Source organism: Misgurnus anguillicaudatus, chromosome 21 (genome assembly GCF_027580225.2).
Source record: "Misgurnus anguillicaudatus chromosome 21, ASM2758022v2, whole genome shotgun sequence".
Taxonomy (NCBI): Eukaryota; Metazoa; Chordata; class Actinopteri; order Cypriniformes; family Cobitidae; genus Misgurnus; species Misgurnus anguillicaudatus.
In genome coordinates, this window is record NC_073357.2 from 56,575,368 (window position 1) to 56,598,334 (window position 22,967).

The 22,967-nt window shown below is 36.6% G+C and overlaps 2 protein-coding genes across 7 annotated transcripts in view; one reads left to right on the forward strand and one right to left on the reverse strand.

Moving 5' to 3' along the window:
* pacsin3 (protein kinase C and casein kinase substrate in neurons 3) overlaps nt 1–2,360 on the reverse strand; it is a 60,840-nt gene extending 58,480 nt beyond the window's left edge. For 2 of the 3 annotated variants that reach the window (XM_055214529.2, XM_055214518.2), the window contains exon 1: nt 1,883–2,358. The gene's annotated coding sequence lies outside the window, so the exon portion shown is untranslated. Of the gene's footprint in view, nt 1–1,882 lie in introns of all 3 variants that reach the window. The other variant, XM_073859435.1, reaches the window with a different exon arrangement.
* Nucleotides 2,361–4,578: 2,218 nt separating this feature from the next.
* csnk1g1 (casein kinase 1, gamma 1) overlaps nt 4,579–22,967 on the forward strand; it is a 66,053-nt gene continuing 47,664 nt past the window's right edge. For all 4 annotated transcript variants that reach the window (XM_073859431.1, XM_073859432.1, XM_073859433.1 and 1 more), the window contains exons 1-4: nt 4,579–4,597; nt 12,519–12,834; nt 13,106–13,147; nt 14,695–14,764. In XM_073859431.1, the coding sequence (XP_073715532.1) occupies nt 12,655–12,834; nt 13,106–13,147; nt 14,695–14,764 (292 nt within the window). In that variant the 5' untranslated portion in view covers nt 4,579–4,597; nt 12,519–12,654. The remainder of the gene's footprint in view (nt 4,598–12,518; nt 12,835–13,105; nt 13,148–14,694; nt 14,765–22,967) is intronic.

Here is a 22,967-nt window from a genome sequence, read left to right on the forward strand (position 1 = left end):
TGTTTATTAATTAACTGCATAAAGAAATCCATTATATGTAAAATATGAGTTGATGTTGTTAATAAAATAAATGCTGAATAGCAAAAACCACCTTTGAAGGTTGTCATGCTGTCTTATTATATTTGTTTTAGCTTAATTTGTGCCTCTCTTATTATGTTGGTCAGTTGAATGTTAATTAGATCCAATCCATGTTCAGTAAAAATAATTTGATGCAGAAATAAACTAGCTAATAGACCAACTGTATAGTATTGTATACAAGTGTTTAATATCGGTATCGGCATCGGCCAGAAGTTGTCTGTTTAAATCGGAATCGGCCCAAAAAAATCCTATCGGTGCATCCCTAATATTATAGATAGATTTATAGTTGTTTATAGATATAGATAGATGGTTGTATAGATAGATAAATGGTTGTGTAGATAGATAGATGGGTAGATAGATGGTTGTATAGATAGATAGTTGCTTGTATAGATAGATAGTTGCATATGTAGATAGATAGTTGCACATAGTTGCATATGTAGATAGATAGTTGCATATGTAGATATATAGTTGCATATATAGATATAGTTGCAGATATAGTTGCAGATAGATAGATAGATAGATAGATAGATAGATAGATAGATAGATAGATAGATAGATAGATAGATAGATAGATAGATAGATAGATAGATAGATAGATAGATAGATAGATAGATAGATAGATAGATAGATAGATAGATATATAGATAGATGTATAGTTGTATAGATAGTTTAATAGAAGAGTAGACAAAGGGATACAGACAGTCAGACAGACGTATGGATAGATGTATAGATAGAAAGAGACTTCACAGTCTTCAGATGGTGGAAGCCTCATCAAATGTCAATGGATTGCAGACAGACAGACAGACAGACAGACAGACAAAAGGATAGACAAAATGATACATACAGACAGACTTATTGTTGTATAGATATATAGATAGTTGTATAGACAGATAGATAGTTATATAGATAGCGAGATAGATATATAGTTGTACAGAATACAGATAGATATATAGTTGTACAGAATACAGATAGATAGATAGTTGTACAGAATACAGATAGATAGATAGTTGTACAGAATACAGATAGATAGATAGTTGTACAGAATACAGATAGATAGATCTATAGATAGATAGATAGAGACAAATGTATAGTTGTATAGATAGTTTAATAGAAGAGTAGACAAAGGGATACAGACAGTCAGACAGACAGACGTATGGATAGATGTATAGATAGAAAGATACTTCACAGTCTTCAGATGGTGGAAGCCTCATCAAATGTCAATGGATTGCAGACAGGAAGTGTGGTGTCACAGCGTTGGACAGCAGAAACTATGCTCACCCATATTTTGATGGACACATACTTAATTTCTAGCTGAAGTATTTGATGGACACATAAGTTACTTAATTTCTAGCTGAAGTTTAGCAATATCACACAAGAGGTTTTGTTTTTATATTCCAAGACGAATTAATGAAAATCGTGTACATACAGAAATAAACAACTATTCCCAAAGTCACCAACTGTCAAAATAATTTAAAATAAGATACAAGAATAATTTTAAGACTTCGTTTGGAAAGCGACAACATATGTTGTGTAAAGTTACTGCTCAGGTCCTAGAAAAGTTACAGTCTACAATTCAGCGAGGTAATACAACGATGTATGTCGATTAATCGCAATATTTACTATAATTTTCAGTCAGAAATGAATGTTCATGTTGTGTTTATGTTTTTATAGCGGATCTTGAACAGAATAAATCCGCTATGACGCTTCAGTTTCGGCCACGTTATTACGAGTGCACGCGCTCACCTAGTCGCCATAGAGATGCAGAGGAAAATATTCAAATATCGCAAACCCACTAACTACTTACTTAGTTTGGTCTTCACCAGTTCACAACACTCGTGTACTCGACGTCCCACGTCGGCATAAATCCAGAGTCACTCAAACTGAGGTGAAAGGCGGTGTATTTACATGCAGACTGCGTTCATCAGTTTAGGACAGGGCTGGAAAAGCTCCATGTGAAAAGTTGACACCTTCCTTTTCTCCCATGGCAACCAAGAGACGATATAATATATCCCATAAACATTTAGCAGGAGACCGAAACTCTTTCAGCAGAATGTTTTCAGTAAGCAGACTTGTCCCGCAGTCAACAGTAACTCCTGGCGTTAGTACGAGGAGCAGTTTTACAAATGAAATGAGATGCTGGGGCTCTGCATTATGCCCATTGATCCAATTACACCCGTTAACCCCTTCGGGTTCAAACTGAAAACACCGAAATATTTTAATGACGTGTAGTTGTAGCGTTTCTTACATGATTGCTTTCTATGCTGCGTACGCGTCGTGTTTCTCATACAGTGAGAATATTAAAGCACTAAAGATAAATTAAATCTAGGTTTGTTTGTTATGTTATCATGTATGATAACAAGAGCGACGTCGCCCCCTGTAGGTTTCAAAATCATCAGTAAAACTAACTCGAGTCCTGACAGAAATGTTATTTTGCTGAAGCTCAGTTCATAAAGTTTTACTATTCCGTTAAATATATTACAGCTATATCTGGTTTTGAACATTATAGAGATCACTGCTTTTATTTTATATTTAACATTTTCTTTCAATTATTTATAATCAGGAAAGAGAGAAAAATGAAGCAGACTTGCAATTGATTAAAAGTCAAGCAGTTTGGGGATACCGCATTACTACAATATTAATACGAAGAAAAATAAATAAATAAATAACTGCAATTAACAATTATTAAAATAAACAGAAACCGGATATCGAACACACGAAAGTCATCGGGTAAGCTTATAATAATGATTTTTCTGGTCGGATTTCGCGGGAAATGTCATTTGAATTTCAATGCACGTAAATATACGTTCGTAAAATACCTGCAATTTTTATTGCTTGTGAAAAAGTTGTGGATAGCAACACAAATAAAATAAAAAACATGAATAATACAAATATACAAATATCACGTTTGCGTTTCCACGAAACACCGTAAAAGTAACTAAAACCCAACACACACCAAAAAACACCCATACGTTTATAATTACATCATAAATAATTTATCATTGGCCAACAAATGGAAGACACTTAGCATAAATCTATTGTAGACTATGTTTTTAGGGTTGGGGATACCAGAAGTGAAAATAATTAAAAAAATATATTTTCTTTATGCATATGCGCTATACAATATTTACACCTACTTCACTAGGTGGTGCTACACACAACAGTGCAACCTATACAATAAACGTGAAAACGAACATATGGGTATAATCAATTAGTCGCAAAACAATTCTCAAAAAAAAATAAACAAATAAAGCCAAAATGTAATATTATTGCTATGTATGTGCAACACCTACATACTACGCAAGTGTTATGTATACATAATAATCAATGTAGATAGTGAACATTAAAGGTTATTAGGTACTTTTGGTAAATAAATAAATAATTTGAAATTTCATATATAATCTTTTAATTGCTATTTTACTTTATCGAGTGAGACTTTAAGCGAAAATTACTTTAAACCAGCGACCTTCACATTAAACGCTCTTACAGGTGGGTTGGTTTACGTACCACTGTCTTATAAAATAATAACCTACTACCAAATAAGAATACTTATATTTTATCACTCGATAATACCAATTTTACTAATTTTATGTGCCTGGTTAGCGTTTATATTACCCTGTCTATCTTCCATGCTTTATGAACGAGCTTTGCGTAATGACGGCAGGGACTTTTGTTTTGAAATCTCCTTGGAGTCCGAGAGCGGAAGTCATTGGCGACAGCGAAAGGTTCACGTTACTTGCAGGAACACTAAAGAAAGGAGGAAAAGCTGCTAGCGGGATACCAGGACTGATTTTATTGGGAAAAGGGTGTCAAATAATTGACAGACGCTGGTATCTCGGAAATCCTCTCCCTGGCGAAGTTACGGGCATATCATCGTGGAATGTGAGTGAAATATATCAGACTGCTAGAGCTAACGAGCTAAAGGTGTTTGCCAGGCTGTTAGCTTTATGAGTTCATATCGGTAACTGACTGGTAATCCTGTCTAAAATCACCAATGATCTTGACTGATCGATTACGGATGTAATCTGTATTCGGCGATTAAACATCAGGTCCAGTATCTGCGCATCGCGACTCAATCCGTGGTTCATAATAGCGAGAAGATTGAATAACTGCATTTATTCGCTCGCTGTTTATATTTGTATCGATATATAGAATAATCAATTGTTTGTTATCGAGAATAAACGTGAACCTATCGGGGATTAAAACAACTGGCAGGTGATATTTTGAATATGTTGCTCCTCCTTCCTGTTAAGATCTAAAAACATTGAACATCAAGGATTGTGGCCCGCAGAGAAAAAAACTCATTCAGTGTCGTGAGAAGACATTATTTATTTAATTTTGTGTTTTTTTTATCAGATTAAAGATGTCGGTAAGATTGTATTTGTTTACGTTTTAGTTTTTAATGATTATTTTTTTAGAGGGCTTTTGTCTTCACTGGAGCTCATTAGAGAATCCGTTACACACGCGCATACGCACGGGTGGTCTGATCTCTAGTCAGATGTCAGATGATTGGATCATGCAGGTACATCAGTATTCACGTTTTACTTGCATGCCAGTGGCAATGCAACCAACATTATATTCGATATAAATCCTGTTAAGTGTAATTTAAGCCCAGGCCAGGCATTTTTAAATGTTATGCAGTTTTGATTCCTCAAACGATTTTCGGATGGTTTTTCTACATAGCTAAAATTTGGAGGTAACAGGTGGGACTGCTACCATGTTAAAAGTGCTACAGTCACGAGGTGTTTGCACCTGTTCAGATGCTTATTTCTGTGTTCTTGTTAAATTAATGAATGAATGCATGAGCTTTTATATGGCATCCCAAACCCTTTGAATTAAATGTGTGAGTTCAAAGCATTTCCAGATCAAATTTGCAAACCCCTAGCCTCAGTTTTTCTGTTTCCTACTCAACTGCTGATATTGAAAGCGTAGTATTACACTGATCAGCCCAATAGCACCGAGCATGCTGTCTTGCTCATGGCTCGAGGAAAGCGTTTCCTTACTGGTGTCACAATAGGAATCCCTCCCCGATGCTTGGCTTCCTCCTGAGCTAATCTCTTTTCAAAAGGTTAATGATTTGAAATGAACCTTCTAATGGATACAGCATGTTGCACTAGAACTGCATGGCACAAAAAGCACAGGACATTAGAAATGTGTGAAAACTGATACACGCACATGGTTTTATTTGCAGTTCAGTATTGTTTACCTTTAAGCTACTTGGGGCTAACTGAGGTTTGTTGTTGACATGAGGAACACAATGCGTTTTTGTTATATTGGTAAGTTAGGTGCACCTATTTCATTGCTAAAAACAACGTTATTTTGTGTATTTAGTATAATACAATGTGTTCGTGTGGTTTAGGATAAAAAACATTATTTTCCACATACCGTGTATTTTTGTAGCTCCAGATATACAGTCTTCCTCAAACGCTTTGATTTTGTTCAAAACTCATCGATTTGAAAAGCGCTGTGTCCCTGATTGGCCAGCTAATCTGTATGTTGTAATTTGGCCTGAATACCTCTGACGTTAGCCATAAATGTGACGCTCGTTGCTAGGGCTGTGTTTCGCCAACAATTCCCCGATACGATACGTATCCCGATACAAGGGCCCCGATATGATGCGCGTTATGATACAAGACTATTTTGAATTACATTTTTGTTCAGAATTTAGTAACATTATTATTATTATTATTTTTATTATTATTTGTTTATTGTACATTGAATAAGCAGTGTTGTAACAGTTGTGTTTTTGCCATTCATTTATTAGCTATTAAAAATACTTAAAATCCCAGAGTTAGAGCAGACACGCATAGTGAAAGTATACCCCGCTACCTTTAACTCTACGTACTCTGCGGGGCACATGCGTCCTTTCCATATGGATCACGGATCAACAGCAATTCGTCACGTTACTTTCAAAAGTACATCCGAATCGATACGGAAGGTGCTGTATCGATGCGTGCATCGTCAGGCGTCCATGACGATGTATCGTCGTATCGATATTTTGAACACAGCACTACTCGTTGCCATGTTTGAAAGATTTGCTCGCAATGCAATGCTAACAGGAGTTAACCATGTCATGTCGTGTCCATGTCAACAGGCCCAGGAAGTAAACTGTTGCCTACAATCTGTGTGTTTGTTGTAGTCCAAGAAAAGTGATTTACGTTGAAACGATAATTCGCGTCATCGTTTACCTCGGGGGTTTGTACCTTTTGCATATTGTTAACATGTACGTTAATAGGCATGTACACACCAAAGGAAATGTAAAATAGTGAATCGGACCATAGTTGCTCTTTAAGTTGGTTTGTCCAAGCACCAATATGAGGGTGATTGTTATTGCAGGTGCATTTGGTGTGCAAGGTCATATTTTAAAATTTTTAGATTTTTAATTAGGGATGCTCCGATCAACGTCGATCTCCACTACAAATACGTGGCCGATCACTATTCTGTATTGGACAGCGGATCTTATTCACAGCTATTTCATGTACCACGGCTTTTGATCAGTAAGTCCTTATCGACCTAAAATCACTGTTAGTTTGAGTCGTTTATAACATGCATTTGAAAAAGCAACACTCGTCAACCATAATTATTAAACATATTCTTTATTATCATGAAAATACCCGACAAGGTTTGAAGAACAGCAATATAAATATATCCTTAAGACATTTCCTGGAGCTGCTTGTCATCATAGCTGCGTGTGTATTGTTCTTCGTCTACAGCGCATTTTGAGTTTCTGCACGAGAGCGCCCCCTGGCTTTTGGATGTAGCAGCATTTCACCGTAATTCATTAAGCATAGCAAGCATTATCGGCCGATCGATCGGAGCATCCCTATTTTTAATCATTTTGATAATTTGTTACTCGTTGTCATGGATCACAAGTTGTTACAGGCCATAAAAATATAATATTTCTGTCTTAAATAGCTGAAAATCAGGATTTCTCATTGTCAATAAGTCAGTGTCAATTCTGTTACTGTCAAACTCTGTTACCAAGATGAAGTAACAGTGTTTGTGTGTGTGTGTTTGAGAGAGAGAGACTACATTTACATTCAGATAGAGTGTGTGTGTGTGTGTGTGTGTGTGTGTGTGTGTGTGTGTGTGTGTGTGTGTGTGTGTGTGTGTGTATTTCTCTGTATATGACTGCCAGTTTTGTTACATACTGTCAACACTGTTATCACTGTTATGCTGTGTACACACCAAGTGCAAAGCATCACATTTCCTCGCTTTAGATTACTTGTGGGGTTTAACTTGTATCTTGCAAATTTTTTGTTTTAAGTTGAATATTTTGAAATGCGATGACGCATTTGAGACGAATAACGGGTGTTTTCGCAGCAATTACGCCACCCAATTTATGTCATTGCCTCGTGTCTTTTTGAATATATTCACTGCACTTAACCCTGGGTTATCTTCGTTCTTAACCCAATTTTTAACCTTGGGATAAGGATCGTTTCACACTTGTAATTTAAAAGCGGGGTTATCCCTGAAATGAAACCTTGCTCAGAAGCAGGGTTAGCCCTGTTTTTGTGGGGGTTAACTAGGGCTGCACGATTTGTGCTAAAATGTGAATCACGGTTTTTCTCCATGAGAATTGAGATTCCAATTCTCTCAAACGATTCTCATATTTAAAAAAAAACATTTATTGCATTCAAGTAGCAAAAATGTGCTACACCCACTGATCTATATAAATGACTGGATTGCGCATAGAACGCTTAACGTAACAGCGTGAGGTGAAGCCAGCGCAGAGTTCGGGCCGCCATCTTGGTATACCCAACTGGCAGACGCCGTCATTGACTTCCATTCAAAATCATGTTTTAAATTCACCCGCTTTACAGCGTATCAGTCACGCAAGATTATTTTTAGGATTTGTGTACGTAAATTAACTGTTAATTCTGGTGTTATTTGCAATGTTTATGCTTTAATCGGGCAGGAAAATGGATTTATAAAAACCGTTAAGGTGAGTGTGTCTGCTGCGTTCTGTTAATGACACGGGTATACATAAAGTTTTTTTTTTTGACATTCAGCTACGCGGTCAGCGTTATTTCTCTAAACAAGTTTAGGTAACTTGTAAGTTTAGATAACATAAAACCAGCAAATTATTGCATGCACATACGGTACAAAGTATGATTATTTATTTAGATTTCAGAATGAGCACGTTTGTCATAATTCTAAATATGTTGTGGTCTGTCTGCTGATCTGATACTGTAATGAAGATGAATGTATAATAACTGATTAAAAACTAAAATGTACGACTTTCAGTAAATAACTATGTACATGCTTAGGAGGTTTGTGTTGTAGTAATGTACAGGGTAACTTCAGATATAAAAACGAAGACTAGTAAAGTGATGTTTTTTCATTAAAATCTGATCACGTCCATTGATTTAATAGAATGTTTGGGTATACCAACATGGCGGCGCGGTGGCTTCACAGTTGTGACGTCATGCGCAATCCAGTCATTTATATAGATCAGTGGCTACACCGGACTTTTAGTTATAATAAAGTGTCTTCAAAGTCTCTTTTCCTTATTTTAGAAGATGAGTAACTTAAAATTTGTTAGCTGTTAAACATAAACAATAGAATGTTGACACTAATAAATAAAAGTAACTGTACAAAAAAGCACAGGTGCTATTTATTTTAATCAATCTGGTCAACCTTAAAACTTTAAAAACACGAAACCTTTAAAGAACTAAACAATCTCAATCTGAAGGCTGCAGCTTCTGGAGGTCGCATTTCTAAGCTGCATACGTCATCAAATATAGTAAATATTATTTCCGAATATTTAACAATATAAAGTTGATTATTATTCTTAGTTAATCGTAAATTGTTGTAATACGTTTATGACTTGCGAAGTTGCGAATGTAATGCTCAGTTAAGTTAAACCAGGCTCGATGAGGTATGCAGCCTGCATATGCGACCTACGGAGGCTGCAGCCTTCCGATTGAAAATCGGCCAGAGATAACTTATTTTCTTGCCTTTTTTTCAGAACTAATATTGTTGCTTTGTCACTCTCTCCTTCGCCACCAGGATTTTCCACAATGGCGAACGTTTTTTTCATCTCATTTGTTTGAAAATTGCCGCTCCAAATCCATCAAGTAAATCGATGTGTTTAGGTTTACTGTTTTGTTCCACGTCACGCGAGTGACAGCCAAACGCTGCAAATGAAGAGAAGAGAGGAGATAAACGATCGGGTCGGATTGGTGAATGAATAGGGTTTGGTTTTACACTGCGTGAGTGTAAGCAAATTTAACTGACATAACATCTGGATTGTTGTAATGTAAATACATGAACGCAGTATCTGAATACAGGAAAATACTGTACATGCAAGAGAATCGCCGTCATTTACAAAGAGGATCACGTGTATGTGAGATTGTGATTCTTTTCCGATTAATCGTGCAGCCCTAGGGTTAACCACACATTGTGGTGCCAAATGCATGCAGTGTGAAACGAAACAGGGTTAGAAAGTTATGACCCCAATTAAACACAGCTGAAGCAGCTAATCAAGGTGTTCAGGGTTGGTTGATAATTCCAGACAGGTGGGTTGGAGCAGGGTTGGAGACACCTGACCTAGGGTTTAGGAATGAACAGTGTGAAACGTAAGATTATGAATATCTCTTAACCCCTGGTTAAGTATGAATGGTGTAAAACAGATAACCCGGGATTCCAATAACCCGGGTTTTAGAATAACCCTGGGTTAACTATTTCCAGTGTGAAAAGACCTTAATTTCGGACAACAGGAAATCATGATTTTCAGCTATATAAGACTTTTTACAGAAAATATGATATTATTGCCTGTAACATCTGTTTTATTACATGGGGCAATTGTCTTTTATTTGTTTTTTTTTGTCTTTTTTGATGTTCGGAGTAGGTCTTGCTTTGTTATCTTTAGTGCTTGACTTGATGTGGCCAGAGCTATGGTGATCTGCCCGTGACATCACCAACTGTAATTGTTCTTTAATTTAACCAAACAATATAGAATTGAGAAATCCCCGAATTGATTCTTTATGTGCGTGCTTTTCTTCAGGCTGGGCTTGTAAGGAGTGCCTGATGGCCTGGGGCAAGCATGAACAATGCTCGGGGCAGTTGACAGAACAGTCGTTACGAAGTTTATCATTTGCACGCGCTTTAGACCCTGCCGATTTAATTATATAAGAGAAGCTATAAGCCTTTCCGCGTTCAGAGTTTCGACAGACAGTTGGTTACAGTTTACAGTTTCTTGCCAGACTTTAAGACTATATTTTAATTTTAATCCTTAATTATATTTTAATTTTAATCCTTAAAATCCTTCCCTGTGTATAGCAGCGTTTTTATGCTAAGCTTGCAGGCTTCCCTAGAGAGGGTCTTTGCTTTCAGAACCGTATTTGCATTTTCTGTATCGACCCTATCAGATCCACGGCGGATGACATTTAGTTACGTCGTCTCATGTGACGTTAAAAAGCCAAGGTGTGTTCTTGCCACCAAAATTAGAGATTGTGCCACTGAATTTTACATCCAGTCGCACATGTGCGACCAGTAAATTTGACCTTTTTTTGTGATGTGACACTGAACTTGAAACAGCAAATTGTACTTTCTGCATGATCTATCATTTAAGTATTTATTAGTAATACAGCGGAAATGAGTAGAAATGTAAATATTTGGTTAGCATGTTGATTTACCGTGTGTGCTCCTAAATTTTCTGGTTGCGCCCCTAGTGAAAAAAGTTAGTCTGGAGCCCTGGCTTGGCATCGAGCATTGTTGTGATCTTGACTAGATCGCTTTAATTAGTTTTATCGATTTTAATATTATTGAAGATAGATTAAATGTTATATTAATAAATTAGTAAACTATTGCCCCGCCCCTCTGTACTATCGTGTATCGCCGATATCACAGGTTGAGAATATCTCACTATCGCGCAACACTAATTTACACAAAATTATTTCAAAATGCCACAATTATCCTCATAATCGTAGTTTATTGTGTTATTGTAAACAATTCAACTAATACCTAATGTAAAGAGACAATACTACTAACTAGGGATGTTAACAATTAATCGATCTTCAATTCATTGTCGATAAGAATTAAATCGATAAAACTTAACGATTGTCGAAAAAGCAAGCACGTGTGTCCGGCGCCTGCGCAAAGCACATACACAGCTGGTGAAAAAACTAACCAAGCGCGAAGAAGTTAAACTAGCCATGATCACAATGATGCTCGATGCCAAACACACACTTGGGCTTTTCGTCCTCATTCGAGACGAGGCTGGCTGCTAACGTAACAAAATTGCATCCGCAGAGGATCTGAGAAGGTCTGATGCCGAAAATCTAAACACAGTTAGGATACTGAAAGCAAAGACCCTCTTCAGGGAAGCCTGCAAGATTAGCATAGCAGCGCTGCTAACGCTGCTTTACACAGGGAAGGCGACCAGAAGCCGTTTTTAATAAACAGATTAAAATAAAAAACTTAAATTCTGGCAAGAAACTGTAAAATGTAAACTGTAACTGACTGTCGTTACACTCTGAACTCCCGCAACATATATCATTGATCATCATCATGACTGGCTGAGGCGCTACACGCTAAACACTGTTGCGGGTTTTCTAATGGAAGGTTGAAGTCTTCAAACATAAGCATCTTTGCTGAAAGTACGCCGCAGGTCTAAAGCTGAGGTAACGACGGGAAAAGTGCCCTTTCGTGTGCTTCTTGGATATAATTACAACAAGCGGTGTATCGACGACTCAGAAAGCGAGGTGAACAACTAGAAAAATAACACTAAATGATAATGAAACTTTTATTTTGTCATGGATGCATGCGACTGTGCGGAGTGCCTGTTATGAGGCGGAGTTTACTGTCTATTAGTCATTTTATTTCGTTACGAGAATAAATTTATGATTTTTATCAAAACACCAACTACATTGACTCATTTTACAATCCCACTAGACAAAATAAAATCTTTTAATTCGCGTGAGGAAGCTGGCGTTTTTATGCACACTTTTATGTCATTGGTTATATGCCACTGCTGTAATGGCTTATTGCACTATTACTGTTAACGATTATTCGATTGATTGATCGTTAATTTAAATGATCATCGAATATGCGAAAATGCATAATTTGACATCCCTACTACTAACTTGTGATTTGCTTAAACCATTTCCCTATATAAAAGTGGACATGAATTAAAAATGACCCCTGTTTGTTTCATGCCACTTGTCTTATGGTTGATGCAAGATGATCAGTATTTTTATTCCATAATATTTCATTAAAATGTAATGAATGTAAAGCAACTTTCCTTTTTGGCATCATCACCAAGGACACTTAAGATTTAAACAGTGGGTGCCAGCAATTTTGCCAATTAATTGGATTTTTCAAAGCATTTCCTCTTAAATTATCTATTTTCCATCTTTTGTGTTGTTGTAAGTGTTTTAAAATTTCTAAAACACGACTGTATTCAGAGCATACTGACATTAAATGTTTCCTCTTCTCAGTGTGCTGGCAGCAGTGATTGGCTAAGTGGCAGTGGTGCCAACAGCCATCATCCCATGAGCTTTCTTTTGGCCTGAGCTGTCTGCTTTGGGCTCCGGCCTGGTTCGTCTGGATCTCTGTGCCTCTGGTGCCGCAATCATGGATCACCCCAGAGAGAAGGAGGGCGAGAGGCCGGTGAGGAGCAGTAAAGTGGCCCAGGGGCGCAGTGGACACTCCAGGCCTTCCAGCTCCTCCACATCCTCTGGAGTCTTGATGGTAGGACCTAACTTCAGAGTTGGCAAGAAGATCGGCTGTGGGAATTTTGGAGAGCTGAAGCTCGGAAAGAAAGCAATCAGTGTCTTTATAGCTTGGAAAGTCTTGAAAGAGCTACGTGAGGTGAAGTTTCTTTCCTGAGGTGATTTAACAAATTATGATGAAGTAACTTTGAATAATCAGCACGTTTTGCACGAACTTGTGGAGTTTGTGTTAGATCAAGCACATGCCGCCATTGAAGTAAAACTTTGACATGTCAGATACTAAGAAATCAATATGTATAATCTCAAAATGGGCAAATATCGGCAGATGAGTCACATATGTTTATTTTTTTTTAGGAAAGAACCTCTATACCAACGAGTATGTTGCAATAAAATTGGTGAGTAGGTTTATGTTTGTCAATGTACAGAAGCTATATGTCTTTCCTATCTCAGTAAGAGTACCAACTTTTAGGTGTGTCTGTCAGGAGTGCCCTTGTCCTTTCAACTAGGCAATTCCAGTGTTATGGATGTGACATTTGCAGTGAAAACTTGTAAAATAATTTCTCAGAGAATGCGATTATTACCAATATATTGAACCATCTGTTTATATTTTCACAAACCCCTGATGATTGAGTCCAGACATCAGAAAAATATTAGTCTATTTCTGAGTTTTCTATTAAAAATTAGGGAACACATTCATTCTGTATGTGACAAAATAAGGACAAGTTTTTTGGGGAAAACATACTTGTAGGAATCCTGTAAATTAAAAGGCACAAACACAAGCAATAATACCCAACAAATTGAGAAGGGACGGGTCTTCAAAAAACTAACAACTTTAATATTAATTTTATTTGAAATTTTTGTATGCGCATTTATGTGACATTTCTCCATTATAGACGGGATAATTCTGACAGTTGTCACTTATTTAACTATGGAAAATAATCTTTAATAAAGACTTTGCATGGGTAATTAAACTACCAAGTATTGACATCTGAAATGTCAGTATGGTTAAAAACTTTGAGTAAAAACTTTACTTTTTATTTGCATGGAATTGCCCATATTGTAAGGGTTTTCCCAATAATATCTTTTTAAGGAAAATAAAATTATGCAAACTATCTTAACTCTTTCCCCGCCATTGACGAGTTCATTAGTCAACTAAGAGAGAACCAATGACGAGTATTTCCGACAATCCTTGATACCGCTATTATCCACCAGGTGGCACCCGCTTAAAACCCGGAAGAATCGCCCTATGTCAAACAGCTTTATGTCCGTTTATGTTTTGAGGGTCGCTCTGAATCTGATCTCTATCAAAAGTCCTTCACAAAAATGCAATTATCTCAGCTTTTTGCTCAAATTTTGTGTTTTTGAAGTAGAGCAGCAACAACTAGTCGATAAAATCAATGAAATTCGATTATGGCATTTGTTGTCAACATTGTCACACGCATGAGGTGTCGTTTCTTCATATAGCGGGAGCTGCCTGCTCATTTGATATATTGTATGTTTATATACTTAAAGAAGAATGTTTTCTGGAAAGCATTAAACTTTTGTGAAAATCATGAAAAATGCTGGCGTTGGCTGGCAACTTTTTTTTAAACTGCTGGCGGGTAAACAGTTACTATAATATTAATAATAATAATTATATTATAATTATGCAAGGTAAACAAATAATGTTAAATATTTGTTGCACTAAATAAATATTACCAATTTTTCCACATTGTGCACTTGTGCATGAGAGCAGCTTCAAAAAATACATCACTGGTGAAATTCTGAAGACCCGGAACAAAAAGTTATTAAAAGTACCAAGTTTTAGGTGTGTCTGTCAGGAGTGCCCTTGTCCTTTCAACTAGGCCATTCAACACTATATTTGAACTGCTCATATTACATATTTGGCTGGAGTTTGAATACTCAAAGTGAATTTAACTTATTTATTTTCTTAATCCAAAAGGAACCTGTGAAATCGAGGGCCCCACAGCTACATTTGGAATACCGGTTCTACAAAACATTAGGCAGTGCAGGTAAGGATAACTTGCATACTAAGATGTACCTTGTGTTAATCTTTTGTTTATCTGGATTATATTAGATTAATCTGTCTTTATCTTTTATTGTAATATGTTTCAATTCTTTTACTGTTTGTCAGTTTGCTCATTGTAACTGGTATGTGTCGTTTACTGTATTTACAAGATCATGGCTTTGTGGCTGGGATTTACTGTCATTTACTTGCTTTGAAGCCCAGAGTTGCTGAGCAGGTTTTTGTTGAATGTTTCTTTGTATTGGATTGAGGATTACTTCCCCTCTGATGTATCTGAAATGTTGAGTCATCGTCTGACAGATCACCTAGACTTCATAGTAAAGCAAAGAAAATCGGCACATGTTTCAATGTTGAGGTTTTACCTCACTTACCAGATTTGAGAAACGTGCTGGCTATTAATATTTCTGACCTGCCATGATATTTTGTCCATATTTTAGCTGTATGGGATACTGGTGTTTATGTGAAAATAATGCACAGCAGTATGCCCTTTATACCACTTGATTTTTATTTGCTCATACTGTTTACATTAGAAAAATATTTAGTTTGGCAAGTGTTATTTTCTACCCTTTCTGGGCATAATGAATTATTCGTTTGGCCTTGATAGGAGCTGAGTGCAGCAGTTGGCTTTACCTGTGATTTTTTTTTTATTCAGCACTCAAGCACATGCAAGGTTTACTCGGATAAGATGTGTTGACTAATCTTCCGGTAATCCAACATTGCCATGCGATGGTGTGTGTTTGTATTTAGTGGGTGCTTGCGTTTTCTTTTTAAGTTAAATTAAGTTCCTCTGATGAGCTGATGTTTGTCTCTAATATGGGAGAAGTAATCATTTTCTTTGTATTTGAATGTTTGAAAAATTTGAAGTGTGGGCGCTCTTGTAGCTATAGAGAAAAGTGTTGGTATAGTTGAGCAGAATTTTGGCAATGGTTTTCTTTGTGATCTTTTATCTCCTCTTATCAAAGCACAGTATACTGAGGCTAATAAAACACGTGGACCAGGTACACGGTTAAATATCTAGTGCAAAGACATTTTATGGTAGTTACAGTAAATGCTATTGAAGTATCAAGGAAGTTTTACAGTTCATTGTCATCAGAAGGGCCTGAAGGATATTTAAAGGATGTTTTATGTCTGCCATTTTATGTAGCATGTTTAATGATCAGTATAGGCCTGAAACGGATAAATATACAAAAATACGCACATTTCAGGTTTAACAAGTTACTTTTTTTAAGTTGCATACTCGAAAAACCAAGTAATCTTGACAGCACTCGACGTTCTACTTCCGCATTCTGTATAGTGTACTGTCGTATACAAAGTGCTACTACCGCACATCAGCCTGTGACATCAAACTATTATGAGAGCGATTTGAAAACAAGTGCTAAACCAGCATTTAAAGGACCAGTATGAGTTTTTTAGCAGCATCTAGCATTAAGATTGCGAATTGCAATCAACCTCAATTTCGAAACGCAAAGCGAAGCAATGATAGCCGCAACAGGACAAACGTTGTTGTCTGAGACAACATAGGGACGAAACGCGCTCTGTAGAGGGGGGCAGTTTAGGGCAGAGCTAGTCAGCTGGCGCCCCGCTTGTCATCTTTGACTGATTTAAAATCAGGGTGGTTACTTTAAAGCCGCCTTTCCACTGTACGTGACAAGTGACGCCCAATAAACCGGAAGGAGAGTCGGAAAGGGGCTGGGTCGGGTGCCAACCGTCTGTGGGTGCGTAATTTTCAGATCCAATTTGAGCTTTGATGCAAAAAAATATGCTGCATGTGACACGTAGAATGAAAGTGTGTTCCAATTAAAACATTGTGTGCAAGGTGAAAATTATTAATCCTTTTTTTTAATCGGTAATACTTGAAACTTTAAAAAATGTTTGATTTGTTATATAATTAAATTTATTGAATATAAATATATTAGTAGATTAAAGGCTCTCGCGCCGGAATGAGCTTCTCTCCAATGTTGTGACGGATTTATGATTAAACTGAAATTACATGACGACTTCCACTTCTCTCACACGTTGAGACAGATTTACGATTAAACTTAAATTTCATGACGAATGTAGTGTACAATGGAAATGCAGTTTAGCCTATATATCTTTAAAATATTAAAAAAGAAAACATTAAGTGCAATTTTATTCATTAGGAGAAGACTATATGTTGTGAATTTATGGAAGTTAACCTCTCGACGCGCACTAATTTGTGGGCAAGATGACGTCAGTTTTTTTTTTAACGCTGCTAACAAAATCTATGTAGCCTACTGTCTACAAACATTAATAATATTAACATTACTATACATGGTTTAAAAGGTCTACGGGTTTAGCATCAGTGCATGGTCTCTGTTTTGAGATACAGATGCTCTAGCATTATAAATGTAGTATTTTATGACAACATGTAAAATATAAATTGGACTTCTTACCTTTGCGTTGATATACCGATCGCGAGTTGAATCCAGTCTGTTTCAGATGTGTCAATAACTCATGAAACCCGTCTAATAGAATACATCCAATTACCATTTTTGTCCACAAATGTGTATATTTCATGAAATACAGAGATATAGTCTGTTGTTTACATCAGATTTTGCATGAACATCTTGTAATAGAATGTAATATACAATCTGAGGACTATTTACGTCGAAACACTGTATATGAGATTACACTTTAGGTTCCGGTAAAAACTTTTAAAAGTAGGCGGGAGTTAAATACATGTTCCTCCAATGACTTCATGAAAAATATTATGCTAAAATATAAGATAACGCATCCAACGATCTTTGTGTGACGTTTTGTTTCCTGGTGTGGAAACTGCCTTTTATATGGTAACATACGGATAAATAATAATAAGAATGAACGTGTATGCATGTACACAAAGACTTTTATTTTGGGGCTGTCTGTCACTTAGAAAAGGCACTAGTCTTACAAAAGTCTTACATTTTTGGGCCTATTGACCTCAAACGTGAAACATAACTTCTTTAGACTTGTGGCTTTGGGATCATTGCATTTCTAGGTTTCACACACATATTTATCATTAGATTTTTAGTAATAAAAAGATGTTATGCAAATATTATTCCAATGTACTTCAGCCTCTCCAACTTTTTTCAATTTTAACTTAAAATAATTATGAAAAATAAAGCTCAAACTGTCGTCTTTCTTATGATACCATATTATCATTATGCGTTATGCGTATACTCTAAATATTTTAGTAAAAACAACCCTTTTAGTGAAAGTAGGTTTGGGCTATAGAGTGTGGGTGCTTTTCAAGAGGTTAAACAGTTATAAACAAAAGAAATCAGTTAGTGCTATACAAAATACATGTGTTTATTTAATTACACTTGCACTCTTTTGTGCAACGTTCATAGCTGATCTATTAACTTTTGTCTCTTGCAATGTTGAACCTACTGTAGAAACATGGTGGCGACATCAGTGTAAGTAAACCTGCGGTGTATGTAGGTAAAAACTGCTCATTCTAAGGTAATAAAAACAATTAATTGTGTAAGGTCTTTATACACCACTAATAATAGTTATGTATATTATATTGCATTTCTGTCAAGAGATCCTTTTAAAAGTCTCACATTGGACCTTTAAATTTACATGCATTGCACATGTACACATTTCAATAACAGATTTTACCATGAACAAAAGTTTTGTAAAAAAAAATGTGTTTGACAAAAGTGGTGTTTTTACATCATCAGTTTAAGTTCACGACTAACAACTGCATAAAAATATTTTTTATTAGACTTAAATTCTTTCATTATAAATTTTAGGCATATCTAATCTTTGGAGATATAATAAAGGCAATGCATTATGTAAGATTTTGTCCCCCAGTGCTTTTTTTTTACTACGCTTCTGCTCTAATATGAAAATGTATTGCTTTGTTTCATGCGAGAGGTGCATCCCTGCTATAATGGTAAAGGTCTTTGTCCTGTCATTCAGCGGCTGCAGGGTTTGATCACTTCACACTGCACTTTGATTCAGGAAGTAGCATCTCAGGCGTCACAGAGCAGCACGGTGTCAGCGTTACCTTGGCGACACAATGCAAATGCTCTGTTCACTGTCTGGATGATGACTTGGCAGGGGGCGTTGCCTACGAGATTCTGCTCACACATTCCTCAATCATCACACTCAAACAAGCCAATTCGAAATACTATCAGTACTAAATAGTAGTCAAAATTAGATTTTGTATGTCTCATCTCTGTTGAAGTACTCAAATGTCCATATTTTCCAATTTAAAAAACAGTATATACTTTTAGGGCATAGTAGGCGATTTGTGATGCAGGCTTATTATATATATATTTTTTAGAGTTTATTCGCATTAGACGTTCATGATCAGTGATGAAGGTTGAAGCAGGGGCAGGCCTGTAAAGACGGCGGTGTTTATTTTTACTCATATATTGCTAATACTTTAGGTTGCGTTTGGATGGATAGATGGATGGATATGCGTCAATGTCTACTTTATAAAAGTTCATAATAACAAAGCAGTTTTACAATTTGGTGTCCTGCTTACAGAGATTAATTTTAAGCTGACACAGATTTAATGTATATTTTCATTTGTTTGTTAAAAGTGTGCATTGGAGCTCTAATAAAAACAGTGTAGATTAGGGCTGCTTAATATTGAAGAAAATTGTGATCTGTCGTAACTTTCTAAATTATGTGATATTCGTCAGATTCAGAGCGATAATGAAATTTCATTTTTAATTTTCCTAATTATTTTGTCAGTTTTCTCACCATTGCACAATTTACATTTTCAGAATGTTTTTTTTTACTATATTTATTTTACATTAACATTATTTTTTTTTTATTCCAGCAGTCATTATATAGGGCCTTTTACACCTGGTCACTTCTCTAGTCAGATAGATATCTGACTTGTTAAAACTGCTTCATTTACATTCAACCAGTCTTGGCTGAACAAATATTAGTCCGATCTTCTTATTCCCGCTCAAAATGTAAATGACCTATTCATTACTATGCCTTAAGAAACTTGCAACAACACTTTTACGCAGCAGTTTATATTGAGCAGCGGACGCGCGCCTGCGTGCATGGTCAAGCATGAGCACAGGGAGAGCGAGTGAGAGACGGCGGCAAGTTTAACAGGAGCATGACAAAGGAAAAAATGTTCAACAAAGCAGTCTAACGAAAAGCTTTTGGTAATAAACGTTTTATTTCTCGTTTAATATAAGCGTAGGACTTTACTGTTTATATGAAGTTTTTATTACATACTGCTGCTGAAGCTCTTCGTCGTTCTATGACGTGAGATGAAGTCTGTCATTCTTCGTGCTTGTGTATTCAGCAGACAAATACCCAGGATCGCCGACGTGTCTTTCTCATATGCTGCATGGTGTTGATGTCCTGATTTTAAATTAAAAATGAAACTTGTAGTGCTGTGAGTTTTTGTGTCTTTCTGGGACACGTTTGCTGCATTTGCGCGTCTCTCACTCTGCGATGGTTGCCATTTGATTGCGTCATCAAAGACCTCATTGTTCTGTAAAATGTATTTCGTCTTTTCACTTATTCGGCTATTTTCGGCCGAATAATTTTGGTTGCTGAACAATCGGTGCATCCCTACTTTGAAATAATGCAACATTCTGGTATTACCAGTGGCGGTTGGTGATTTCTTTTTTCAAGGGCGCTTGATGCAAAGTTGTTCACAACATGTATATCAACATGTAATGTTAAAATATGTGTTCTGCGCATCAAGTAATTACGTGTCTTGTCAAAATAAGTGCCTGCTGCAGACGTGTCAAAAGGGATTATGATATAAGAGATGCTCGCCTTTGCCAGATACTCGCATAATCTCATGCGTAATCAAAGTTTACTGTTAAGCTGTCTTGCTTGTACTTTTTGAACGTGAGCGTCTCTTTTATCATAAACAGTTTTGACGCATATGCAGCAGGCACCCACCTTGACAAAACACGTGATGCACATGGTTCACATGACGCAACAAACACATATTTTGAAAACATACATGACACATATTTTAAAATTGCGTATAGTTTTTTTTTTTTTAAGTGTTATTTTAAGACATTTGACAGGTTTTTGTCCCTAAAATGTTATTGTGAGTTGGACTACTTTCTTTCGTTAGTAATTAAAAAATAATAATTTTACAGTGAGCGAGAAAGAGAGGCACTTGTGTTGGCCTATTAACATTTTTATATATTATTATATATCTTCAGTATTTGCGTATTTATTTGTTCTAGTTTTGTATTATCAGGAATATAAAGAATATGAATAGAAAATGCTATTATCAGCTTTAACATGTAATGTGGCTAAAATGTCCACATCATTGCAACCTTAAGACATCAAAGTATTTACCAAAGCTTTTCGTTGAAGTAGAGCTCAGATGATTGTTTTTAATGCAGTCAGAAGAGAGTTGTAATATGTGTATTGATATGTATGTAGATCAGGGGCGTGTGTGGTGCCAGTGCAGACAGGAAGAGGGTGGAGTAGCTTTTGAGCATCAACTAATCAATAATTCAGCACACGACACTGCTGCTACTACTCGATCTTCACAAGCCGCCTCCGTAAACCACTCTTTTTGTGTTGCGTTTATGTCACATTACAAAGTCTAAGTCTAAAAAACACCTTCTGCAAAAACAGGTTACTTCCGATAGGTCATACCTGCTCTGTTTAATTCTGAAAAGATATCATCATTTATAAATCAAATCTGCTGATATTTCATCCTCAAAAGTACTAAATAAATCATTAATGGAGGCATCAGAACCAGAATTGTTAAATGTTTACTATACTCTTGGTATGTAACTCTACACGTTTTGTTTCTGTGTAGACCGTGCAGACAATACAATGTCACACTGGTTTGTTAGATGTCCTACAGGATTTGTGTCTCACCGATGAATCAGCACTTCAGGAAAGGTGGCACTCTGACCACGAGCGTTTCCAGGATGTTCACTTAGCACTGTTATCGTATGACGTCTGAAAAGCGGTCCGCTGATTAAACTGCCTGGAAGAAACCGGTGTAATTCTACACCCGTACCTCTGTCAGCTTGTAAAAGCAGAGCGATATGCTGGAGTAACACCGAATCAGCAGGGTCCCACGTAACCCATGAACCCCTGACTCCTAGAAAAGCCTGCTTGTGTACAGTGTGCAGGATAGACTCAGTATGTGAGGTAAAGTTTAAGCCAGAAAGATGCTCAAAGTGAATGTTACTTCTGAACTAGGGGTGGTAGGACCAAAATCATTAGGTACGTTTACATGTAACCAAATAATTCGTTTGTAATCGTATTGATGGCTCCATTGGATTGAAAAGCCTTCATGTAAACCCCTTAATCAATACGATTGAGGTCGATCAGAAGTAAATTTCGATCATTTTGAAAGGGGTGTTGTAGTCCGATCTGTGATCCTGTCATCAGGAGAAAAGTTTGCATGTAAATGCGCGAATCAGAGTATTTTCAAAAATTGGATTCAAAATACGTTTTGCACATCTGCAGAAAAATTATGCTTAAGTACACGTCTTATATTTATTTCTTATGTACGTATCACCTGATTCTCATCACAGAAACTTGCAATAGCAAGGCAATGGCAACACGGATTATTAAATATAGCTGTACATTCTGCAGCGTTCATGTGTACTTTCGTAACATTGCATAAAGCAATAAAAATGGCATCATGCCTTTCGAAAAGTCTGTTTTCTCAAGAACAACTTTGTTCAACTCAACTTTGTACATTTGTCCAGAAATAAAGCAAGAACTCTATGAGAGATGCTGTGCACTGCGTTGCCAAGTCCTCTGCTTTTTCGGATTATATACAATGTACATGTAAACGAACATATTGCAATGTTTAGGGTACTCGTTAACTGTATTGTCGTAAGCTGCAATCGGATTCAATTCAGTCGGATTGACACAATTTTGTGCATGTAAACATTGAGTAATTCTACCGTATATGTAATAGGGTTACCGCGGTGACAGAGTTTTCCCACCGGTTAATCAGCGCGTCACAAACCCTGTGATCCCGGTTTCAGCGGGTGGGAGGGGCTTGCAGACGTGCACATTTTACTTTCACTTTTGAATTACACAACTGTTTAAATGCAGTGCTTGCGTACGCTGCGTTAAATCCACTGATCTATATAAATGACTGGATTGCGCATGACGTCACAACTGTGAAGCCACCGCGCCGCCATGTTGGTATACCCAAACATTCTATTAAATCAATGGACGCAATCAGATTTTAATGATAAAACATCACT